The sequence below is a fragment of the Stegostoma tigrinum genome, chromosome 13, assembly GCF_030684315.1.
Source record: "Stegostoma tigrinum isolate sSteTig4 chromosome 13, sSteTig4.hap1, whole genome shotgun sequence".
NCBI classification, from domain to species: Eukaryota; Metazoa; Chordata; class Chondrichthyes; order Orectolobiformes; family Stegostomatidae; genus Stegostoma; species Stegostoma tigrinum.
Window position 1 is genome coordinate 10,529,715 of NC_081366.1, and position 19,008 is coordinate 10,548,722.

General features: G+C 46.8%; 1 protein-coding gene across 1 annotated transcript in view; it reads left to right on the plus strand.

Annotated features, from left to right (window-relative positions):
- LOC125458180 (calcium/calmodulin-dependent protein kinase type II subunit alpha) overlaps nt 1-19,008 on the plus strand; it is a 230,534-nt gene that overhangs the window by 206,149 nt on the left and 5,377 nt on the right. Inside the window, exons 14-16 of the mRNA XM_048543163.2 lie at nt 14,251-14,299; nt 16,789-16,864; nt 17,378-17,472. Of these exons, the coding sequence (XP_048399120.1) occupies nt 14,251-14,299; nt 16,789-16,864; nt 17,378-17,472 (220 nt within the window). The remainder of the gene's footprint in view (nt 1-14,250; nt 14,300-16,788; nt 16,865-17,377; nt 17,473-19,008) is intronic.

Below are 19,008 nucleotides of genomic sequence, written 5' to 3' on the forward strand. Positions count from 1 at the left end.
TGATGTTGTGCTTACAGGAATTTCCTTTGTGACAATTAATGGTGGCTGCCCAAAACCGTCATTGATCTTCTTTTAACAAGCAATTTTCAGCTTGAATTTCTCCTGTCTCTGTCTCCAAGATCTCTGGAAACAATTCGGCCTCATTAGCATGAAAGCCTGGTATTGCACTGATAGAGTCACAGAGCAAAGAGGACTTTCAGCCCATTGAATCTGCACCAACCTATCTGTTTAAGCCCATTTTCTAGCGCTCGTCCCGTACTTTGAATGTTATGACACTACAAGTGCTCATCCAAGTGCTTTTTGAAGGTTGTGAGGTTACCAGCCTCAACTACCCTCCCAGGCAGTGCATTCCAGAACCTCAGCTCCCTCTGTGAAACAGTTTTTCCTCCAAATCTCCTGCCTTTCACCTTAAAATTATGACCCCTCAACTAAGGGAAACAACAGCTTTCTGTCCGCCCTGTCTATGCTCCTTACAATCTTATACACCTCTATCACATTCCCCCGAGCCTTCTCTGCTCCAAAGGAAAAAACCCCAGCTTATCCAGCCTCTCTTCGTCCCTGAAATGCTCCATCCCAGGCAACCTCTTCATGAATGTTGTCTGCACCCCTTCCAGTGTAATCACATCCCTGACAAACAAGGGAACAAGGGCTCGTGAGTGGTTCAAATTTGAAATGCTCTGTCCAAAAGCGTGGCACTTTGTGATTCAGTAGGAGGTTTGGATAATGTCCAGAAAGAGAAAAGAATTGCAAAGTCATGCAGGACAGCCAAGGAGTGGAACTAGCTGGATGGGTCTACTAAAAAGAGGAACAGAAAAAGCCAGGCTTGATGTACCGAATGGCTGCCTTCTGTTTTGCACTACTTACAATTCCATGAGGGAGAAAGGCAATGTTTGATTTGGGGATATCAAGAGGATGACATTGAAATTTCAAGACTTGGTCACCCAGTTCCCCTGAGTGCCTTTGTAACTCCTTCCCACCAAATGGCCAACATCCAGAGCAACTGGACTTTGGACTAAAACAGTCAATCAACTGATTTCTCTAAGAGACTCAGAAGATGCTTGGCAGAAGCTCATAGCCAACATTTGACCATTCCACCCCCAGGCTTCGGTCTCATTCAGATAAGCTGTGGTTTACATTGTTGGAGAGTCTGTCATTTGATGACCACAGTACTGTCTCAGAGAGAGGGATAGAGTCGTAGAGATGTACAGTGCAGAAACAGATCCTTCCATGCCGATCGGATATCCTAAATTAATCCGGCCCCATTTGCCAGCATTTGGCCCCTATCCCTCTCAACCCTTCCTGTTCACAAATAAAAACATTAAAATTGTCTCCAAACCCCACCACCACCCCCAGTTCCAATATTGTAACAATCAAGAGACATAGGATGGAAAGGGCAAACTTTTTCTATCAAGATCCAACAAATAATTTCTAGGATGGCCCACAGTAAATTCAGGAGAATCATTCTTAATTTCTGGAGAATCTGGGACAAACCAGGGGAGTTGGCAGCCCTACATTCAGTCAAATTGAGGCTGATTTGCACTTTAGCTCCTTTTCAGCACCTTTGTGCCACGTAACCCTCTAAATCTCTTTAGCATTTTCGACGCCTCGCTCAGATCACCCTTTAACTGTCTAGACCAAAGGAAGTACTGGCCATGTTTATACTATCTTTTTAGACCTCTAAACAGCTGCTGACTGCAATTCTAAAATGACCGAATTTCTGACTTGATGTCAACAAAAAGAAAACTCACCCAGGGCACAATGTTTGATTTCAAGGGAGACGTTACAGTGAATTAGCCTATGCAGGTGTTGACGAATATTCACCCCGCTTGAATGCCCCCTCCTTGCTGTCGCTGTGTCTGCAGAAACTCACCACTCTCTAAGCTGCAATCGGCAATGTGTACCTCCAGTGAATCAATATTTCATAAAAAGCAACAAATTTAACCAATCAGTGCTCTTGGTGGGATCATACTGTGCTCAGGTTGGACTATATATTTTGGGTAAGCATGCTGATCATCCCAAGAATGTCAACTTATCCCTTTTTCTTTTCTACAATGTGAGTTACAGCTTGAATCCAAAAGCTGGTGGGTGCTGACCTGAGAGTGACCGAACGAGATAGTATCGTAATGGTTATGTGACTGGACTCGTACATTCAGTTTGAGAGAGAGAGAATTGGATTAAGGACTAGTATTTTAAATTCAAATGGGGGTGCGAAAGCTGAGCTAGCTGAAGTAAACTGGGATCACAACGGCTGGAGGAACACAGCAGGCCTAAGCAGCATCAGAGGAGCAGGAAAGCTGACTTTTCAGGTCTGGACCCTTCTTCAGAAATGGGAGAAGGGAAGGGGACTCTGAAATAAATAGAGAGAGGGGGAGGCGATGATGGAAGGTGGATAAAGGAGCAGATAAGTGGAGAGAAGATGGAAGGGAGAAGGAGGTGGGGATGGAGCCAGTAAAGATGAGTGTAGGTAGTGAGTTGGGATGGGGATTGGTCTGTGAGGAGGGAGGTAGAGAGGGAAAACGGACAGGTCAAGGAGGTGGGGTTGAAAAGGCAGGGAGATGGGCAGAGGTGGCGGGGTTGCCTTGTTAGTTAAGAATGAAATTAAATCTATGGCCCTGAATGACACAGGGTCAGAGGATGTGGCGTCTGTGTGGGTGGAGTTAAGGAACCACAAAGGCAAAAAAACCATAATGGGAGTTATGTACAGACCTCCTAACAGTGATCAGGACCAGGGGCGCAGGACGCACCAGGAAATAGATAGGGCATGTCAGAAAGGCAAGGTCACGGTGATCATGGGGGACTTCAACATGCAGGTGGATTGGGTGAATAATGTTGCTGGTGGATCCAAAGAAAGGGAATTCATGGAATGTTTACAGGATGGCTTTTTGGAACAGCTTGTGATGGAGCCCACAAGGGAGCATGCTGTTCTGGACTTAATGCTATGTAATGAGCCAGACTTTATAAAAGATCTTAAAAGGGAACACTTAGGAGGCAGCGATCGTAATATGGTAGAGTTCAGTTTGCAGTTTGAAAGAGAAGGCAAAATTGGATGTAATGGTGTTACAGTTAAATAAAGGTAATTACAGGGGCATGAGAGAGGAATTGACGAAAATCGACTGGAAGCAGAGCCTAGCGGGGAAGACAGTAGAGCAACAATGGCAGGAGTTTCTGGGTGTAATTGAGGACACAGTACAGAGGCTCATCCCAAAGAAAAGAAAGATTATCCAGGGTGGCAGATTAGAAAGTCATGGCTGACAAAGGAAGTCAGGAAATGTATCAAAGAAAAAGAGAGAGCCTATAAAGTGGCCAAGAGTACTGGGAAATCAGAAGATTGGGAAGGCTACAAAAACAAACAGAGGATAACAAAGAAAGCAATAAGGAAGGAGAGGATCAAATATGAAGGTAGGCTAGCTAGTAATATTAGAAATGATAGTAAAAGCGTCTTTCAATACATTAGAAACAAACGAGAGGCAAAAGCAGACATTGGGCCGCTCCAAACTGACGCTGGAAGCTAGTGATGGGAGATAAGGAAATAGCTGAAGAACATAGTAAGTACTTTGTGTCAGTCTTCACAGTGGAAGACATGAGTAGTGTCCCAAAAATTAAGGAGAGTCAGGAGGCAGGGTTGAATATGGTAGGCATTGCAAAAGAGAAAGTGCTAGAAAAGCTAAAAGGTCTAAAAATTGATAAATCTCCTGAGCCCGACGGGCTACATCCTAGAGTTCTGAGGAGGTGGCTGAGGAAATAGCAAAGGCTTTGGTTGTGATTTTGAAAAGTCACTGGAGTCTGGGAAAGTCCTAGATGATTGTAAAATTGCTGTTGTAACCCCCTTGTTTAAGAAAGGATCAAGACAAATGATGGAAAATTATAGGCTGATTAGCCTAAACTCCGTTGTTGGTAAAATTCCAGAATCCATTGTGAAGGATGAGATTTCCAAATTCCTGGAAGTGCAGGGTCAGATTAGAACAAGTCAGCATGGATTTAGTAAGGGGAGGTCGTGCCTGACAAACCTGTTATAAATCTTTGAAGAGGTAACAAGTATGTTAGACCTGGGAAACCCAGTGGATGTTATCTATCTAGACTTCCAAAGGGCCTTGGATAAGGTGCCTCATGGGAGGCTGCTGAGTAAGGTGTGGGCCCGTGGTGTTTGAGGTGAGCTACTGGCATGGATTGAGGATGGGCTGTCTGACAGAAGGCAGAGAGTTGGGACAAAAGGCTCTTTTTCGGAATGGCAGCCGGTGACAAGTGGTGTCCCGCAGGGTTCAGTGTTGGGGTCGCTGCTGTTCACTTTATACATTAATGATCTGAATGAAGGGACTGGGGGCATTCTGGCGAAGTTTGCCGATGATACGAAGATAGGTGGACAGGCAGGTAGTGCTGAGGAGGTGGGGAAGCTGCAGAAAGATTTAGACAGTTTAGGAGAGTGGTCCAGGAAATGGCTGATGAAATTCAACATGAACAAATGCGAGGTCTTCCACTTTGGAAAAAACAATACAAGCATGGACTATTTTCTAAACGGTGAGAAAATTCATAAAGCAGAAGTACAAAGGAATCTGGGAGTGTTGGCCCAGGATTCTCTAAAGGTTAACTTGCAGGTAGAGTCTGTGATTAAGAAAGCGAATGTAATGTTGTCATTTGTCTCAAGAGGGTTGGAATATAAAAGCAGCGATGTGCTTCTGAGGCTTTATAAGGCTCTAGTTAGGCCCCATTTAGAATACTGTGTCCAATTTTGGGCCCCACATCTCAGGAAGGACATACTGGCCCTGGAGCGTGTCTAGCGGAGATTCACATGGATGATCCCTGGAATGCTTGGTTTGACGTACGATGAACGGCTGAGGATCCTGGGATTGTATTCATTAGAGTTTAGAAGGTTGAGGGGAGATTTAACGGAAACTTACAAGATAATGTATGGCCTAGAAAGGGTGGACGCTGGGAAATTGTTTCCGTTGGGCGGGGAGACTAGGACCCGTGGGCACAGCCTCAGAATTAGAGGGGGTAAATTTAAAACAGAAATGAGGAGACATTTCTTCAGCCAGAGAGTGGTGGGCTTGTGGAATTCATTGCCACGGAGTGCAGTGGAGGCCAGGAAATTAAATGTCTTCGAGGCAGAGATTGATAAATTCCACAAGGAATTAATGGCCATAGGGAGAGTGCAGGGAAGTGGAGTTGAAATGCCCATCAGCCATGATGAAATAGCGGATTGGATTTGATGGGCCGAATGGCCTTACTTCCACTCCTATGTCTTATGGTCTAATGGCCTTATAGAGACTAGTAGGTAGGAATTGGGGGTGGGGATTGTCAGTGAGATGGGGCGACAGGATAGGTGGGAGAAAAGACGGACAGGTCTAGGAGGCGGGGATGAGAGGGGCTGGTCTTGGGATGAGGTCAGGGCTGGGGAGATTTTGAAGCTTGTAAAGTCCATATTGAGACGATTGCGCTGCAGGGTTCCCAAGTGGAATATGAGTTTCTGTTCCATCCAGCCTTCGGGTGGCATCGTTGTGGCAATGGAGGAGGCCCAGGATGGACATGTCGTCCAGGAAGTGTGGGGGGAGTTGAAGTGGTTTGTGACTGGGAGGTGTAGCCTAGCCCCACCACCCCTGGCACTTTTCTCTGCAACCACAGGAGGTGCTACAGCTACCCCTACACCTCTCCCCTTACCCCTATCCCAGGCCCCGAAAACACCTTCCACATTAAACAGATGTTCACCTGCACATCTGCTAATATGGTGTACAGTATCCACTGTTCCTGTGGTGGCCTCCACTACATCGGGGATACCAAGTGGATGTTTGGAGACCACTTTGTGGAACTCTTACGTTCGGTTCGCAACAAATGACAACACCTCCCAGTCGCGAATCACTTCAACTCCCCCTCCCACTTCCTGGATGACATGTCCATCCTGGGCCTCCTGCAGTGCCACAACGATGCTACCCAAAAGCTGCAGGAATAGCACCCCATATTCCGCTTGGGAACCCCGAAGCCCGATGATCTCGATGTGGACTTCACAAGCTTCAAAATCTCCCCTCCCCCCACTGCATCCCAAAACCAGTCCAGCCCGCCTCCTTGCCCTATTTTTCTGTTCTCCCACCTGTCCGCTCCTCGCTCCTCACTGACCAATCCCCACTCTCACTTCCTACCTACTGGCCTCATCCCCATCTCCTCGACCTGTCTGTCATCCCTCTCACCTACCTCCCAACAGACCAGCCCCCATCCCAACTCACTACCTATGCTCACCTTTACCGGCTCCATCCCCGCCTCCTTGTCCCTTCCGTCTTCTCTCCACCTATCTGCTGCTTTATCCACCTTCCATCATTGCCTTCCCCAGTCTCTATTTATTTCAGAGTCCCCTTCCCCTCCCCCATTTCTGAAGAAGGGTCCAGACCCGAAACGTCAGCTTTCCTGCTTCTCTGATGCTGCCTGGCCTGCTGTGTTTATCCAGCTCTGTACCTTGTCATCTGAGACTCCAGCATCAAGCAGTTCCTACTATCTCTTATACTGGGAGGTAGTTTGTTAAAGCAGCAGTAGCAAATATTGAAGAGGATAGTTTACAATGCCCTGAGGAACTCCTGCAGGGATTTCCTGGGGCTGAGATGACAGACCACAAGCAAAACATCAGGAGCGCCACCTCATCAACTCTTTCCCTGACAACTATTTCAAAGACCTAGTTGAAGAAAATTGACTGGTGATTGTTCAGGGAGTTAGAGTTGCTTTCAAAGGGAACAGTTGTTTTGAGTTTGGAAATTACTGTCATCTGTATAATGTGCTGGTGATAATGGGAACTGCAGATGCTGGAGAATCCAAGATAATGAAATGTGAGGCTGGATGAACACAGCAGGCCAAGCAGCATCTCAGGAGCACAAAAGCTGACGTTTCGGGCCTAGACCCTTCATCAGAGAGGGGGATGGGGTGAGGGTTCTGGAATAAATAGGGAGAGAGGGGGAGGCAGACCGAAGATGGAGAGAAAAGAAGATAGGTGGGGAGGAGGGTATAGGTGGGGAGGTAGGGAGGGGATAGGTCAGTCCAGGGAAGACGGGCAGGTCAAGGAGGTGGGATGAGGTTAGTAGGTAGTAGATGGAGGTGCAGCTTGGGGTGGGAGGAAGGGATGGGTGAGAGGAAGAGCATGTTAGGGAGGCAGAGACAGGTTGGACTGGTTTTGGGATGCAGTGGGTGGAGGGGGAGAGCTGGGCTCATTGTGTGGTGCAGTGGGGGGAGGGGACGAACTGGGCTGGTTTTGGGATGCGTTGGGGGAAGGGGAGATTTTGAAGCTGGTGAAGTCCACATTGATACCATTGGGCTGCAGGGTTCCCAGGCGGAATATGAGTTGCTGTTCCTGCAACCTTTGGGTGGCATCATTGTGGCACTGCAGGAGGCCCATGATGGACATGTCATCGAAAGAATGGGAGGGGGAGTAGAAATGGTTTGCGACTGGGAGGTGCAGTTGTTCATTGCGAAGCGAGCGGAGGTGTTCTGCAAAGCGGTCCCCAAGCCTCCACTTGGTTTCCCCAATGTAGAGGAAGCCGCACCGGGTACAGTGGATGCAGTATACCACATTGGCAGATGTGCAGCTGAACCTCTGCTTAATATGGAAAGTCATCTTGGGGCCTGGGATAGGGGTGAGGGAGGAGGTGTGGGGGCAAGTGTAGCATTTCCTGCGGTTGCAGGGGCAGGTGCCGGGTGTGGTGGGGTTGGAGGGCGGTGTGGAGTGAACAAGGGAGTCACGGAGAGAGTGGTCACTCCGGAAAGCAGACAAGGGTGGGGATGGAAAAATGTCTTGGGTGGTGGGGTCGGATTGTAGATGGCGGAAGTGTCGGAGGATGATGCGTTGTATCCGGAGGTTGGTGGGGTGGTGTATGAGAATGAGGGGGATCCTCTTTGGGCGGTTGTGGCAGGGGCGGGGTGTGAGGGATGTGTTGCGGGAAATGCGGGAGATGCGGTCGAGGGCGTTCTCGACCACTGTGGGGAGAAGTTGCAGTCCTTGAAGAACTTGGACATCTGGGATGTGCGGGAGTGGAATGCCTCATCGTGGGAGCAAATGCGGCGGAGGCGGAGGAATTGGGATTACGGGATGGAATTTTTGCAGGAGGGTGGGTGGGAGGAGGTGTATTCTAGGTAGTTGTGGGAGTCGGTGGGCTTGAAATGGACATCAGTTACAAGCTGGTTGCCTGAGATGGAGATTGAGAGGTCCAGGAAGGTGAGGGATGTGCTGGAGATGGCCCAGGTGAACGGAAGGTTGGGGTGCAAGGTGTTGGTGAAGTGGATGAATTGTTCGAGCACCTCTGAGGAGCAAGAGGCGGTGCTGATACAATCATCAATGTAACGGAGGAAGAGGTGGGGTTTGGGACCTGTGTAGGTGCGGAAGAGGGACTGTTCCACGTAACCTACAAAGAGGCAGGCATAGCTGGGGCCCATGCGGGTGGCCATGGCCACCCCCTTTGTCTGTAGGAAGTGGGAGGAATCGAAAGAGAAGTTGTTGAGGGTGAGGACGAGTTCGGCTAGGCGGATGAGGGTGTCGGGGGAGGAGACTGATCGGGCCTGAGGGACAGGAAGAAGCGGAGTGCCTTGAGGCCATCTGCATGCGGAATACAGGTGTATTGGGACTGGACGTCCATGGTGAAAATGAGGTGTTGGGGGCCAGGGAATTGGAAGTCCTGGAGGAGCTGGAGAGCGTGGTTGGTGTCACGGACGTAGGTAGGGAGTTCCTGGACCAAAGGGGAGAAAATGGAGTCCAGATAGGTGGAGATGAGTTTGGTGGGGCAGGAACAGGTTGAGACAATGGGTCGACCAGGGCAGACAGGTTTGTGGATTTTGGGAAGGAGATAGAAACGGGCCGTGCGGGGTTGGGGAACAATGAGGTTGGAGGCTGTGGGTGGGAGGTCCCCTGAGGTGATGAGGTCACGAATGGTGTTGGAGATGATGGTTTGGTGCTCGGGTGTGGGGCCATGATCGAGGGGGCGGTAGGAGGTGGTGTCGGAGAGTTGGCGTTTTCACCATGGACGTCCAGTGCCTATACACCTGTATACCGCATGCAGATGGCCTCAAGGCCCGCCGCTTCTTCCTGTCCCGCAGGCCCGACCAGTCCCCCTCCACCGACACCCTCATCCGCCTAGCCGAACTCATCCTCACCCTCAACAACTTCTCTTTCGATTCCTCCCACTTCCTACAGACAAAGGGGGTGGCCATGGGCACCCGCATGGGCCCCAGCTATGCCTGCCTCTTTGTAGGTTACGTGGAACAGTCCCTCTTCCGCACCTACAGGGGCCCCAAACCCCACCTCTACCTCCGTTACATTGATGACTGTATCGGCGCCGCCTCTTGCTCCCCAGAGGTGCTCGAACAGTTCATCCACTTCACCAACACCTTGCACCCCAACCTTCCGTTCACCTGGGCCATCTCCAGCACATCCCTCACCTTCCTGGACCTCTCAGTCTCCATCTCAGGCAACCAGCTTGTAACTGATGTCCATTTCAAGCCCACCGACTCCCACAGCTACCTAGAATACACCTCCTCCCACCCACCCTCCTGCAAAAATTCCATCCCCTATTCCCAATTCCTCCGCCTCCGCCACATCTGCTCCCACAATGAGGCATTCCACTCCCGCACATCCCAGATGTCCAAGTTCTTCAAGGACTGCAACTTCTCCCCACAGTGGTCGAGAACGCCCTTGACCGCGTCTCCCGCATTTCCCACAACACATCCCTCACACCCCGCCCCTGCCACAACCGCCCAAAGAGAATCCCCCTCGTTCTTGCACACAACCCCACCAACCTCCGGATACAACGCATCATCCTCCGACACTTCTGCCATCCACAATCCGACCCCACCACCCAAGACATTTTTCCATCCCCACCCTTGTCTGCTTTCCGGAGTGACCACTCTCTCCGTGACTCCCTTGTTCGCTCCACACTGCCCTCGAACCCCACCACACCCGGCACCTTCCCCTGCAACCGCAGGAAATGCTACACTTGCCCCCACACCTCCTCCCTCACACCCATCCCAGGCCCCAAGAAGACTTTCCACATTAAGCAGAGGTTCACCTGCACATCTGCCAATGTGGTATACTGTATCCATTGTACCTGGTGTGGCTTCCTCGACATTGGGGAAACCAAGTGGAGGCTTGGGGACCGCTTTGCAGAACACCTCCGCTCGGTTCGCAATAAGCAACTGCACCTCCCAGTCGCAAACCATTTCCACTCCCCCTCCCATTCTTTAGATGACATGTCCATCATGGGCCTCCTGCAGTGCCACAATGATGCCACCCAAAGGTTGCAGGAACAGCAACTCATATTCCGCTTGGGAATCCTGCAGCCCAATGGTATCAATGTGGACTTCACCAGCTTCAAAATCTCCCCTTCCCCCAACGCATCCCAAAACCAGCCCAGTTCGTCCCCTCCCCCCACTGCACCACACAACCAGCCCAGCTCTTCCCCTCCACCCACTGCATCCCAAAACCAGTCCAACCTGTCTCTGCCTCCCTAACCTGTTCTTCCTCTCACCCATCCCTTCCTTCCACCCCAAGCCGCGCCTCCATCTCCTTCCTACTAACCTCATCCCACCTCCTTGACCTGTCCATCTTCCCTGGACTGACCTACCCCCTCCCTACCTCCCCACCTATACTCTCCTCTCCACCTATCTTCTTTTCTCTCCATCTTCGGTCCGCCTCTCCCTCTCTCCCCATTTATTCCAGAACCCTCACCCCATCTCCCTCTCTGGTGAAGGGTCTAGGCCCGAAACGTCAGCTTTTGTGGTCCTGAGATGCTGCTGGGCCTGCTGTGTTCATCCAGCCTCACATTTTATTATCTTGTATAATGTGCTGTGTGGCTGTTTATCTGATTCAGAGCCAACCTTGGGAAGAACAATGATTCTGAGAAACTCCTCTGCCTCAGTAGAACTGTCCATTTAACATCTCCTCCTGCACTGAAACGATGTACTGAACCATGTAAAGTTAAAGTCATTAAGTAGGTTCAGATTAGTATATCTTCACATAATATCATAGAATTCCTACAGTGTGGAAACAGGCCATTCAGCCCAAGTCCACACCAACCCTTTGAACAGCACCCCACCTGGACCCATCCCACTACACTATCCCTGTAACCCCGCATTTCCCACAGATAATCCACTTTACCCACACATTCCTGGACACTACGGGCAATTTAGCATGGCCAAACCACCTCACTTGCACATCTCTGGACTGTGGGAGCACCCAGAGAAAACGCACACAGACATGGGGAGAATATGCAAGCGCCGCACAGTCGCCCGAGGCTGGAATCGAACCTGGGCCCATTAGACCATAAGACCATAAGACATAGGAGTGGAAGTAAGGCCATTCGGCCCATCAGGTCCACTCCGCCATTTAAATCATGGCTGATGGGCTTTTTAACTCCACTTCCCTGCATTCTCCCCGTAGCCCTTGTTTCCTTGTGAGATCAAGAATTTGTCGATCTCTGCCTTGAAGGCATCTAACTTCCCGGCCTCCACTGCTCTCCGCGGCAATGAATTCCACAAGCCCACCACTCTCTGGCTGAAGAAATGTCGTCTCATTTCCGTTTTAAATTTACCCCCTCTAATTTTAAGGCTGTGCCCACAGGTCTTGGTCTCCCCACCTATCAGAAACAACTTCCCAGCGTCTAACCTTTCTAAGCCATACATTATCTTGTAAGTTTCTATTAGATCTCCCCTCAACCTTCTAAACTCTAATGAGTACAATCCCAGGATCCTTAGCCATTCATCATACATTAAACCTACCATTTCAGGGATCATCCGTGTGAATCTCCGCTGGACACGCTCTAGCGCCAGTATGTCCGTCCGGAGGTGTGGGGTCAAAATTGGACACAGTATTCTAAATGGGGCCTAACTAGAGCCTTATCAAGCTTCAGAAGCACATCGCTGCTTTTATATTCCAACCCTCTTGAGATAAACGACAACATTACATTCACTTTCTTAATCACAGAATCTACCTGCAAATTAACCTTTAGAGAATCCTGGACCAACACTCCCAGATCCCTTTGTACTTCTGCTTTACAAATTTTCTCACCATTTAGAAAATAGTCCATGCCTGTATTCTTTTTTCCAAAGTGCAAAACCTCACATTTGCTCACACTGAATTTCATCAGCCATTTCCTGGACCACTCTTCTAAACTGTCTAAATCTTTCTACAGCTTCCCCACCTCCTCAGTACTACCTGCCTATCCACCTATCCTCGTATCATCGGCACACTTCACCAGAATGCCCCCAGTCCCTTCACCCAGATCATTAATATACAAGGTGAACAGCTGCGGCCCCAACACTGAACCCTGCAGGACACCACTCGTCACCGGTTGCCATTCCGAAAAAGAGCCTTTTGTCCCAACTCTCTGCCTTCTGTCAGACAGCCAATCCTCAATCCAAGCCAGTAGCTCACCTCAAACACCATGGGCCCTCACCTTGCTCAGCAGCCTCCCGTGAGGCACCGTATCAAAGGCCTTTTGGAAGTCTGGATAGATAACATCTACTGGATTTCCCTGGTCTAACATACTTGTTACCTCTTCAAAGAATTCTAACAGGTTTGTCAGGCATGACCTCCCCTTACTAAATCCATGCTGACTTGTTCTAAACTGACACTGCACTTGCAGGAATTTAGAAATCTCATCCTTCGCAATGGATTCTAGAATTTTACCAACTACCAAGGTTAGGCTAATCAGCCTATAATTTTCCATCTTTTGCCTTGATCCTTTCTGAAACAAGAGGGTTACAACAGCAATTTTACAATCATCTGGGACTTTCCCTGATTCCAGTGACTTTTGAAAGATCATGACCAAAGCCTCCGCTATTTCCTCAGCCACCTCCCTCAGAACTCTAGGATGTAGCCCATCGGGACCATGAGATTTATCAATTTTTAGACCTTTTAGCTTTTCTAGCACTTTCTCTTTTGTAATGCCTACCGTACTCAACTCTGCCCCCGACCGTCCTTAATTGTTGGCACACTACTCCTGTCTTCCACTGTGAAGACTGACACAAAGTACTTATTAAGTTCTTCAACTATTTCCTTATCTCCCATCACTAGCCTTCCAGCGTCAGTTTGGAGCAGCCAATATCTTCATTTGCCTCTCGTTTGTTTCTTATGTATTGAAAGGAGTTTTTACTGTCATTTCTAATATTTCAAGCTAGCCTACCTTCATATTTGATCCTCTCCTTCCTTATTTTTCTCTTTGTTATCCTCTGTTTGTTTTTGTAGCCGTCCCAATCTTCTGATTTCCCAGTGCTCTTGGCCACTTTATAGGCTGTCTTTTTTTCTTTGATACATTTCCTGACTTCCTTTGTCAGCCATGGCTGTCTAATCCCACTCTGGATATTCTTTCTTTTCTTTGGGATGAACCTCTGTACTGTGTCCTCAATTACACCCAGGTCCCTGGCACTGTGAGGTAGCACTGTAGAGATTCTGTGATTCCTAGGTTATCTGGGTGTATACAGGAATGTAGTGTTGAGGTCAAGATCAGGTCAGCCATGAACATATTGAATCGCATCACAGGCTCAACGGGCCGAGTGGCCTACAGTTGTTCCTTGTTCTTTTGTTTCCATATGTTAATGTTAGAATAGAACAAAATAGTAATTTATTGTCATTTGTCAGTGTTTACATCGTCATACTCTGGCACCATTTTCATGGCAAATTGTCTCTACTGAAAAAAGTCAAAAATGAAGACAAAGTCCATCTCAATTCAGTTCATGGCCCCTGATTCCAGATTGTTTAATTAAGTTTAAATTCCTCCAATTTTTTGTGGCAGGGCTTGAACCAGCCTCACTGGGGGATTAGTCTGGGCCTAGAAATAAATCATCCAGCAACATTTACAACTGTGCTACCGTAACCCTGACTCTTTCCTGAACATCTCCTCAGTAGAAGATTGCTTAGTTCCATTGTGATTTCTGCATATAAAACCTTAGACTGTAGCATGTGCCCCATCCTGTGCTGTGACAGTAACCGATCAGAGATAATGGGAACTGCAGGTGCTGGAGAATCCAAGATAACAAAGTGTGGAGCTGGATGAACACAGCAGGCCAAGCAGCATTTCAGGAGCACAAAAGCTGACGTTTCAGGCCTAGACCCTTTTCTGATGAAGGGTCTAGGCCCGAAACGTCAGCTTTTCTGCTCCTAAGAAGCTGCTTGGCCTGTTGTGTCCATCCAGCTCCACACTTTGTCATCTGTGGCAGTAACTGTTTTGGATTTGGGATCAGCATGTTGCCATGGTTACTTCCCATTGTAACAGCTCTGTGCCTTTAATTTAGGAGTCCTCGGAGAGCACAAACACTACTATTGAAGATGAAGATACAAAAGGTGAGCCACAAAGAGAAAGGAGTATGATTCTACAATGGACACAGGGAGAATGGCTCCATTTGTGTGGGAGTCAGAACTGAGAAACCTTGATTACAGCTCACTTTACGCTGCACTGCGCTGATATTTTTAACACAGTTTTCTCAGTTTTGGCACCACTGGAATGTAAGATCACGGGAGATTTTCCACAATTTGATTTCAGTACCTCTCAAATGTCTGTAAACTTTTGCGCTAATTTAGAAAAATCACCCAAGCAATGGGCCCCATCCTCACAAATCCAGTTTACAAGGATAAGAGACTTTAGTTATGGGAACAGATTGAAGAAGTTGGGACTGTCCTCCTTGGGGAGAAGAAGTTTGAAAGGAAATTTTTTGGAGGTTTTCAAAATCCAGAGTGGATTGTGTCGATGGGGTGAAACTGTTCCTACTCATACAAGGAAGAGATCAGGAGGTCAAAGACTTAAAGTGGTTTGCAAAAGACACAGCGGTGAAGGGAGCAAAAAGTTTTTCATTCAGCGAGAGGTTATGGTGTGGAAGTTTGATAGAGACAGGTTCAACTGAGGCATGCCAGAGGGCAGTGAATGATTATTGGATAGAAATAACATGCAAGGGTATGGGGGGAAAAGCAAATGGTTCGCATGAAATGATGATACTCAATAACTGAGCCGAATGGCCTCCTCCTGCTCAGTAAACTTCTGTGATTTTGAAATCACAGAAGTGATTTTGAAATTTTGTCCATTCCATCAGGGTGAATTCATTAGCATCGCACATTCTGATAACGGTCCATGTTTTAGGCCTTTGATGAAGGTTCAAAGATTAAGTTAAATATTTTGGGTAGAGCATGTTAATTTTGAAAGGTATTAATCTTTCCTTTGATTTACTAAGGAACTGATTAGTCGCATGAGAAAACGATTTGGAATTTTTTTAAGATGTCACTTTCAAACATTTGAAATTGACTTACTCAAGGGTAGTTGAGCGGTATAAAAAGCTTATTTTTTTTACAACAAATCTAATTCCAGCTGCATTAATCAAAATTTATCAAATTAGTAATCTTCAGAAGGAATATTATCAAAGCAATGAATTTTTTGAAAAGAAAATTATATTTTGAAGTGCAATATGATAGTTTCATGGCAGCCTTTGCAAATGGATCTGAGTGGAAATTCAGCAGAGGAAGAAAACTGTTTTCAAAACAGGCTTGGTTTTGGACTTGGAGAAAACACTGTTAAGAAAATAAAATTGACTAAACTTGCTCCCCCTGTCTACTGCAGTGTACAAGCCCTTACTGGCATGACCAAGACCTAATTGTCCTAGAGTTAAAATGTCTTGCACACTCTTTCAAATTCATTCACATGCTAGCCAACATTTAATGCCCATCCTTAATTGCCCAGAGGGCAGTTAAGAGCCATGCTTAAGCCAGACCAGGTAAGGCTGGCAGTTTGCCTCCCTAAAGGACATTAATGAACTAGATGGGTTTTTCTGACAATTTGCAATGAATTCATTATACCCTTAATTCCAGTCCTTTATTGAATTGAAATTCCACCATTGGCTATGGTGAGATTTGAACCCAGGTCCCCAGGACATTACATGAGTCTCTGGATTAACAGTTGGCGTAATGCTGCTAGGACATCACTTCCCATTTCAATGACGCCACCTGACCCTGGTGATTCTTTTAATTCAGTCCCCTCTAGACTGGACAGGCCTCCTGCAGCTGAGCTACTGCTGGGGACTTGAAGCCTAGGTTTTACTATTAAGTACTGCTGGAAAAAGGAGGCATTTGGCAAAACTTTTCAACTTGCACCCATCAGGACAGAGAGAAGAATGTCAAGTTTCAAAGGGAACAACAATTTATACTGCAAAAGAAAGAAGTGTTGATAGGTTGGCAGATCATCTTCAATTGTTTGAGGTGTGCCATACGGAATGGACCAGGCATCTACTGTTCCCCATTAGAGCTATTGTTTCTTACTGGTCTAGCACACCTTCTGATTACAGAATGCTTTGATTACATGCCCTTTGTCAACAACGCTACTCAAGTTCTCCCCTGTTATTTGTTACTACTGGGCTCAGATGCGCTGAGTAATGAGAGGACAATCTACAATAGGCACCAAGTGAGACAGGTGGAGAACGATGGAGATCAAAGGACTAGGGAGAGATGGAGGCATGTTTGGATAAAGAGAGAAATCCATGGACAGGAAGAAAAGGAAGTGCGGATAGTGGGAGGAATCAATGGAGGAATTGATGATGGGAGGAATGAATACAGAGAGCTGTGAATGGATGGAGGGAGAGACAGCAAGAGAAATGGCTGACAGTTATAGGGATATATTAATGGAAAAATGTAAGGATGATTTATTGGGATTGCAAGGAAGGGTTGGAATTGTTCTAACCTCAAACCCTACAACTCCAGTACACAGTATGTAGAATGCACATCTTTTAAAGGTAATGTGTGTGTTGTCAATGAGTGTCATTTCAGTCTTACTCTTTCTGTGCTAATTGCAGTGCGTAAACAAGAGATTATCAAAGCTACAGAACAGCTGATTGAAGCCATTAGCAATGGTGATTTTGAGGCATACACGTAAGTTACTTTCCCAATCAAAACATTTGCTTTTGTTTTAAACCAATTATGCAAAAGGTTTGAAATAGTCATCCGAACAGAAACCATGGATCAATAATGCTGAGAAGTTACAACTGGGATCTTATGTTAAATTGGTCAAATGTAGATTTTCAATTCTCTATCCTATCCTGGTGCTGGAAGGCTACCATCCATCACTATCTTCTTTACTACCATTGTCCTCTTCTATCTGTTCCTCCCTTCTATCCATTTTACACCTCCCATCCCTCATTTTTGCCATCCTCTCATCTTTTCCTTTATCTGATCTTCCCTCCATGCCTCCTTCTATCCTTGCTTTCTTCTACCTCTTCCTCCTTCCTGTCACTATGACAGATCATAGCCAATGTTTATCACTTCCTCTCAACATCGTTGTGTCATCTTTTCAATGGATGCTGATTGGTGTACTTCCAACATGGTCTGCTGGTTCCTTTGCCAAGAGAGGTGAACCCTCACTGTTTCAATTTGTTGATCTTTCAGGAAGATGTGTGACCCTGGGGTCACTGCGTTTGAACCCGAGGCACTGGGAAACCTGGTGGAGGGACTCGATTTTCACAGATTCTACTTTGAGAATTGTAAGAAACCATTCTTGTTCCATGTGAGTTAAATCAATGCATTTCAGCTGTTCACTTCAATACGGGCCAACAATAAAAGTCTTTAATGATGTCCAAGTCAGTAAATTCCCAACCCATTGTGATACCGAGCCCTTACAGATTTGGTGAAGCCCCTACTGAAGCTCTGCTCTGTAATGAGCGCCATGTCTTAATTCCTGCAGTTTTTAAAGGGTGTGAAACACAGAAACATAGAAAATTGGAGCAGGAATAGGCCATTCAGCCCTCTGAGTCTGCTCCACTATTCAATATGATCATGGCTGATTGTCCAACTCAGTCCCCTATTCCCACTTTCTCCCCATATCCTTGGATCCCTTTAGCCATAAAAACTATATCTCAATCCTTCTTGAAAACACACAATGTTTTGGCCTCAACCACTTTCTGGGGCAGAGAATTCCACAGGGTCTACACTGACTGAAGAAATTTCTCATCATTTCAGTCCTAAATGACTTGCTCCGCATCCTTAGAGTGTGATCCCTGGTTCTAGACTCTCTGGTCATCGGAAACATCCTTCCTGTGTATACCCTGTCTAATCGTAATAGAATTTTACGGATTTCTATGAGATCCCCACCCTTGCTTCTAAACTCCAGTGAATACAGTCATAACCAATCCTGTCTCTCTTCATATGTAAGTCTTGCCTCCTAGGAGTCAGTCTGGTTAACATTTGCTGTGCTCCCTCATTGCCAAAACATCCTTCCTCAGATAAGGAGACAAAACTGCACACAATACTCCTGATGTAGTATCACCAAGGCCCTGCATAATTGCATCACGACATCCCTGACCCTGTACTTGAATCCTCTTGCTTTAAGGTCAACATACCATTTGCCTTCTTCATCATCTGCTGCACCTGCACACTTAATATCAGCAACTGGTGAATGAGATCTTATTACACCTCCCTGTTTCCCAATCTATTGCCTTTCAGATAATCATTTACCTTCTGGGTTTTGCTGACAAAATGAACAACCTCATATTTATCCACATTATATTTAGCCTGCCATGCATTTGCCCACTTACTCAAGTTGTCCAAAACACACTGAAACTTCTCTGTATCCTCCTCACAGCTTACCCTCCCACCCAGCTTTATGCTATTTGCAAACTAGAAGATTTATATTTAGTTCCCTCATCTAAATCATTAATATATATATACATTATAGCTGGGATCCAAGCCCTGATCCCTGCAGTACCCTACTACTCATTACCTGCCGCTCAGAAAAAGACGTGCTTATTCTTACTATTGGTTTCCTGTCTCCTAACCAATCCTCTAAACATGTCAGTACATTACCCCAATCCCATGCCCTTTACTGAACATGTCAATCTTTTTGTTGTGGGACCATATTGAAAGCTTTCTGAAAGTTCAAGTAAAACACATTCATTCTGTCCTACTTATCAATTCTATGAGAGGCATCCTCAAAAAATTCCAGTTGATTTGTGAAGTACGATGTCCCTCTCATTAATCCCCATGATGTTGGTCTGATCCTTATGGCCTGGCGTCATGGCTGA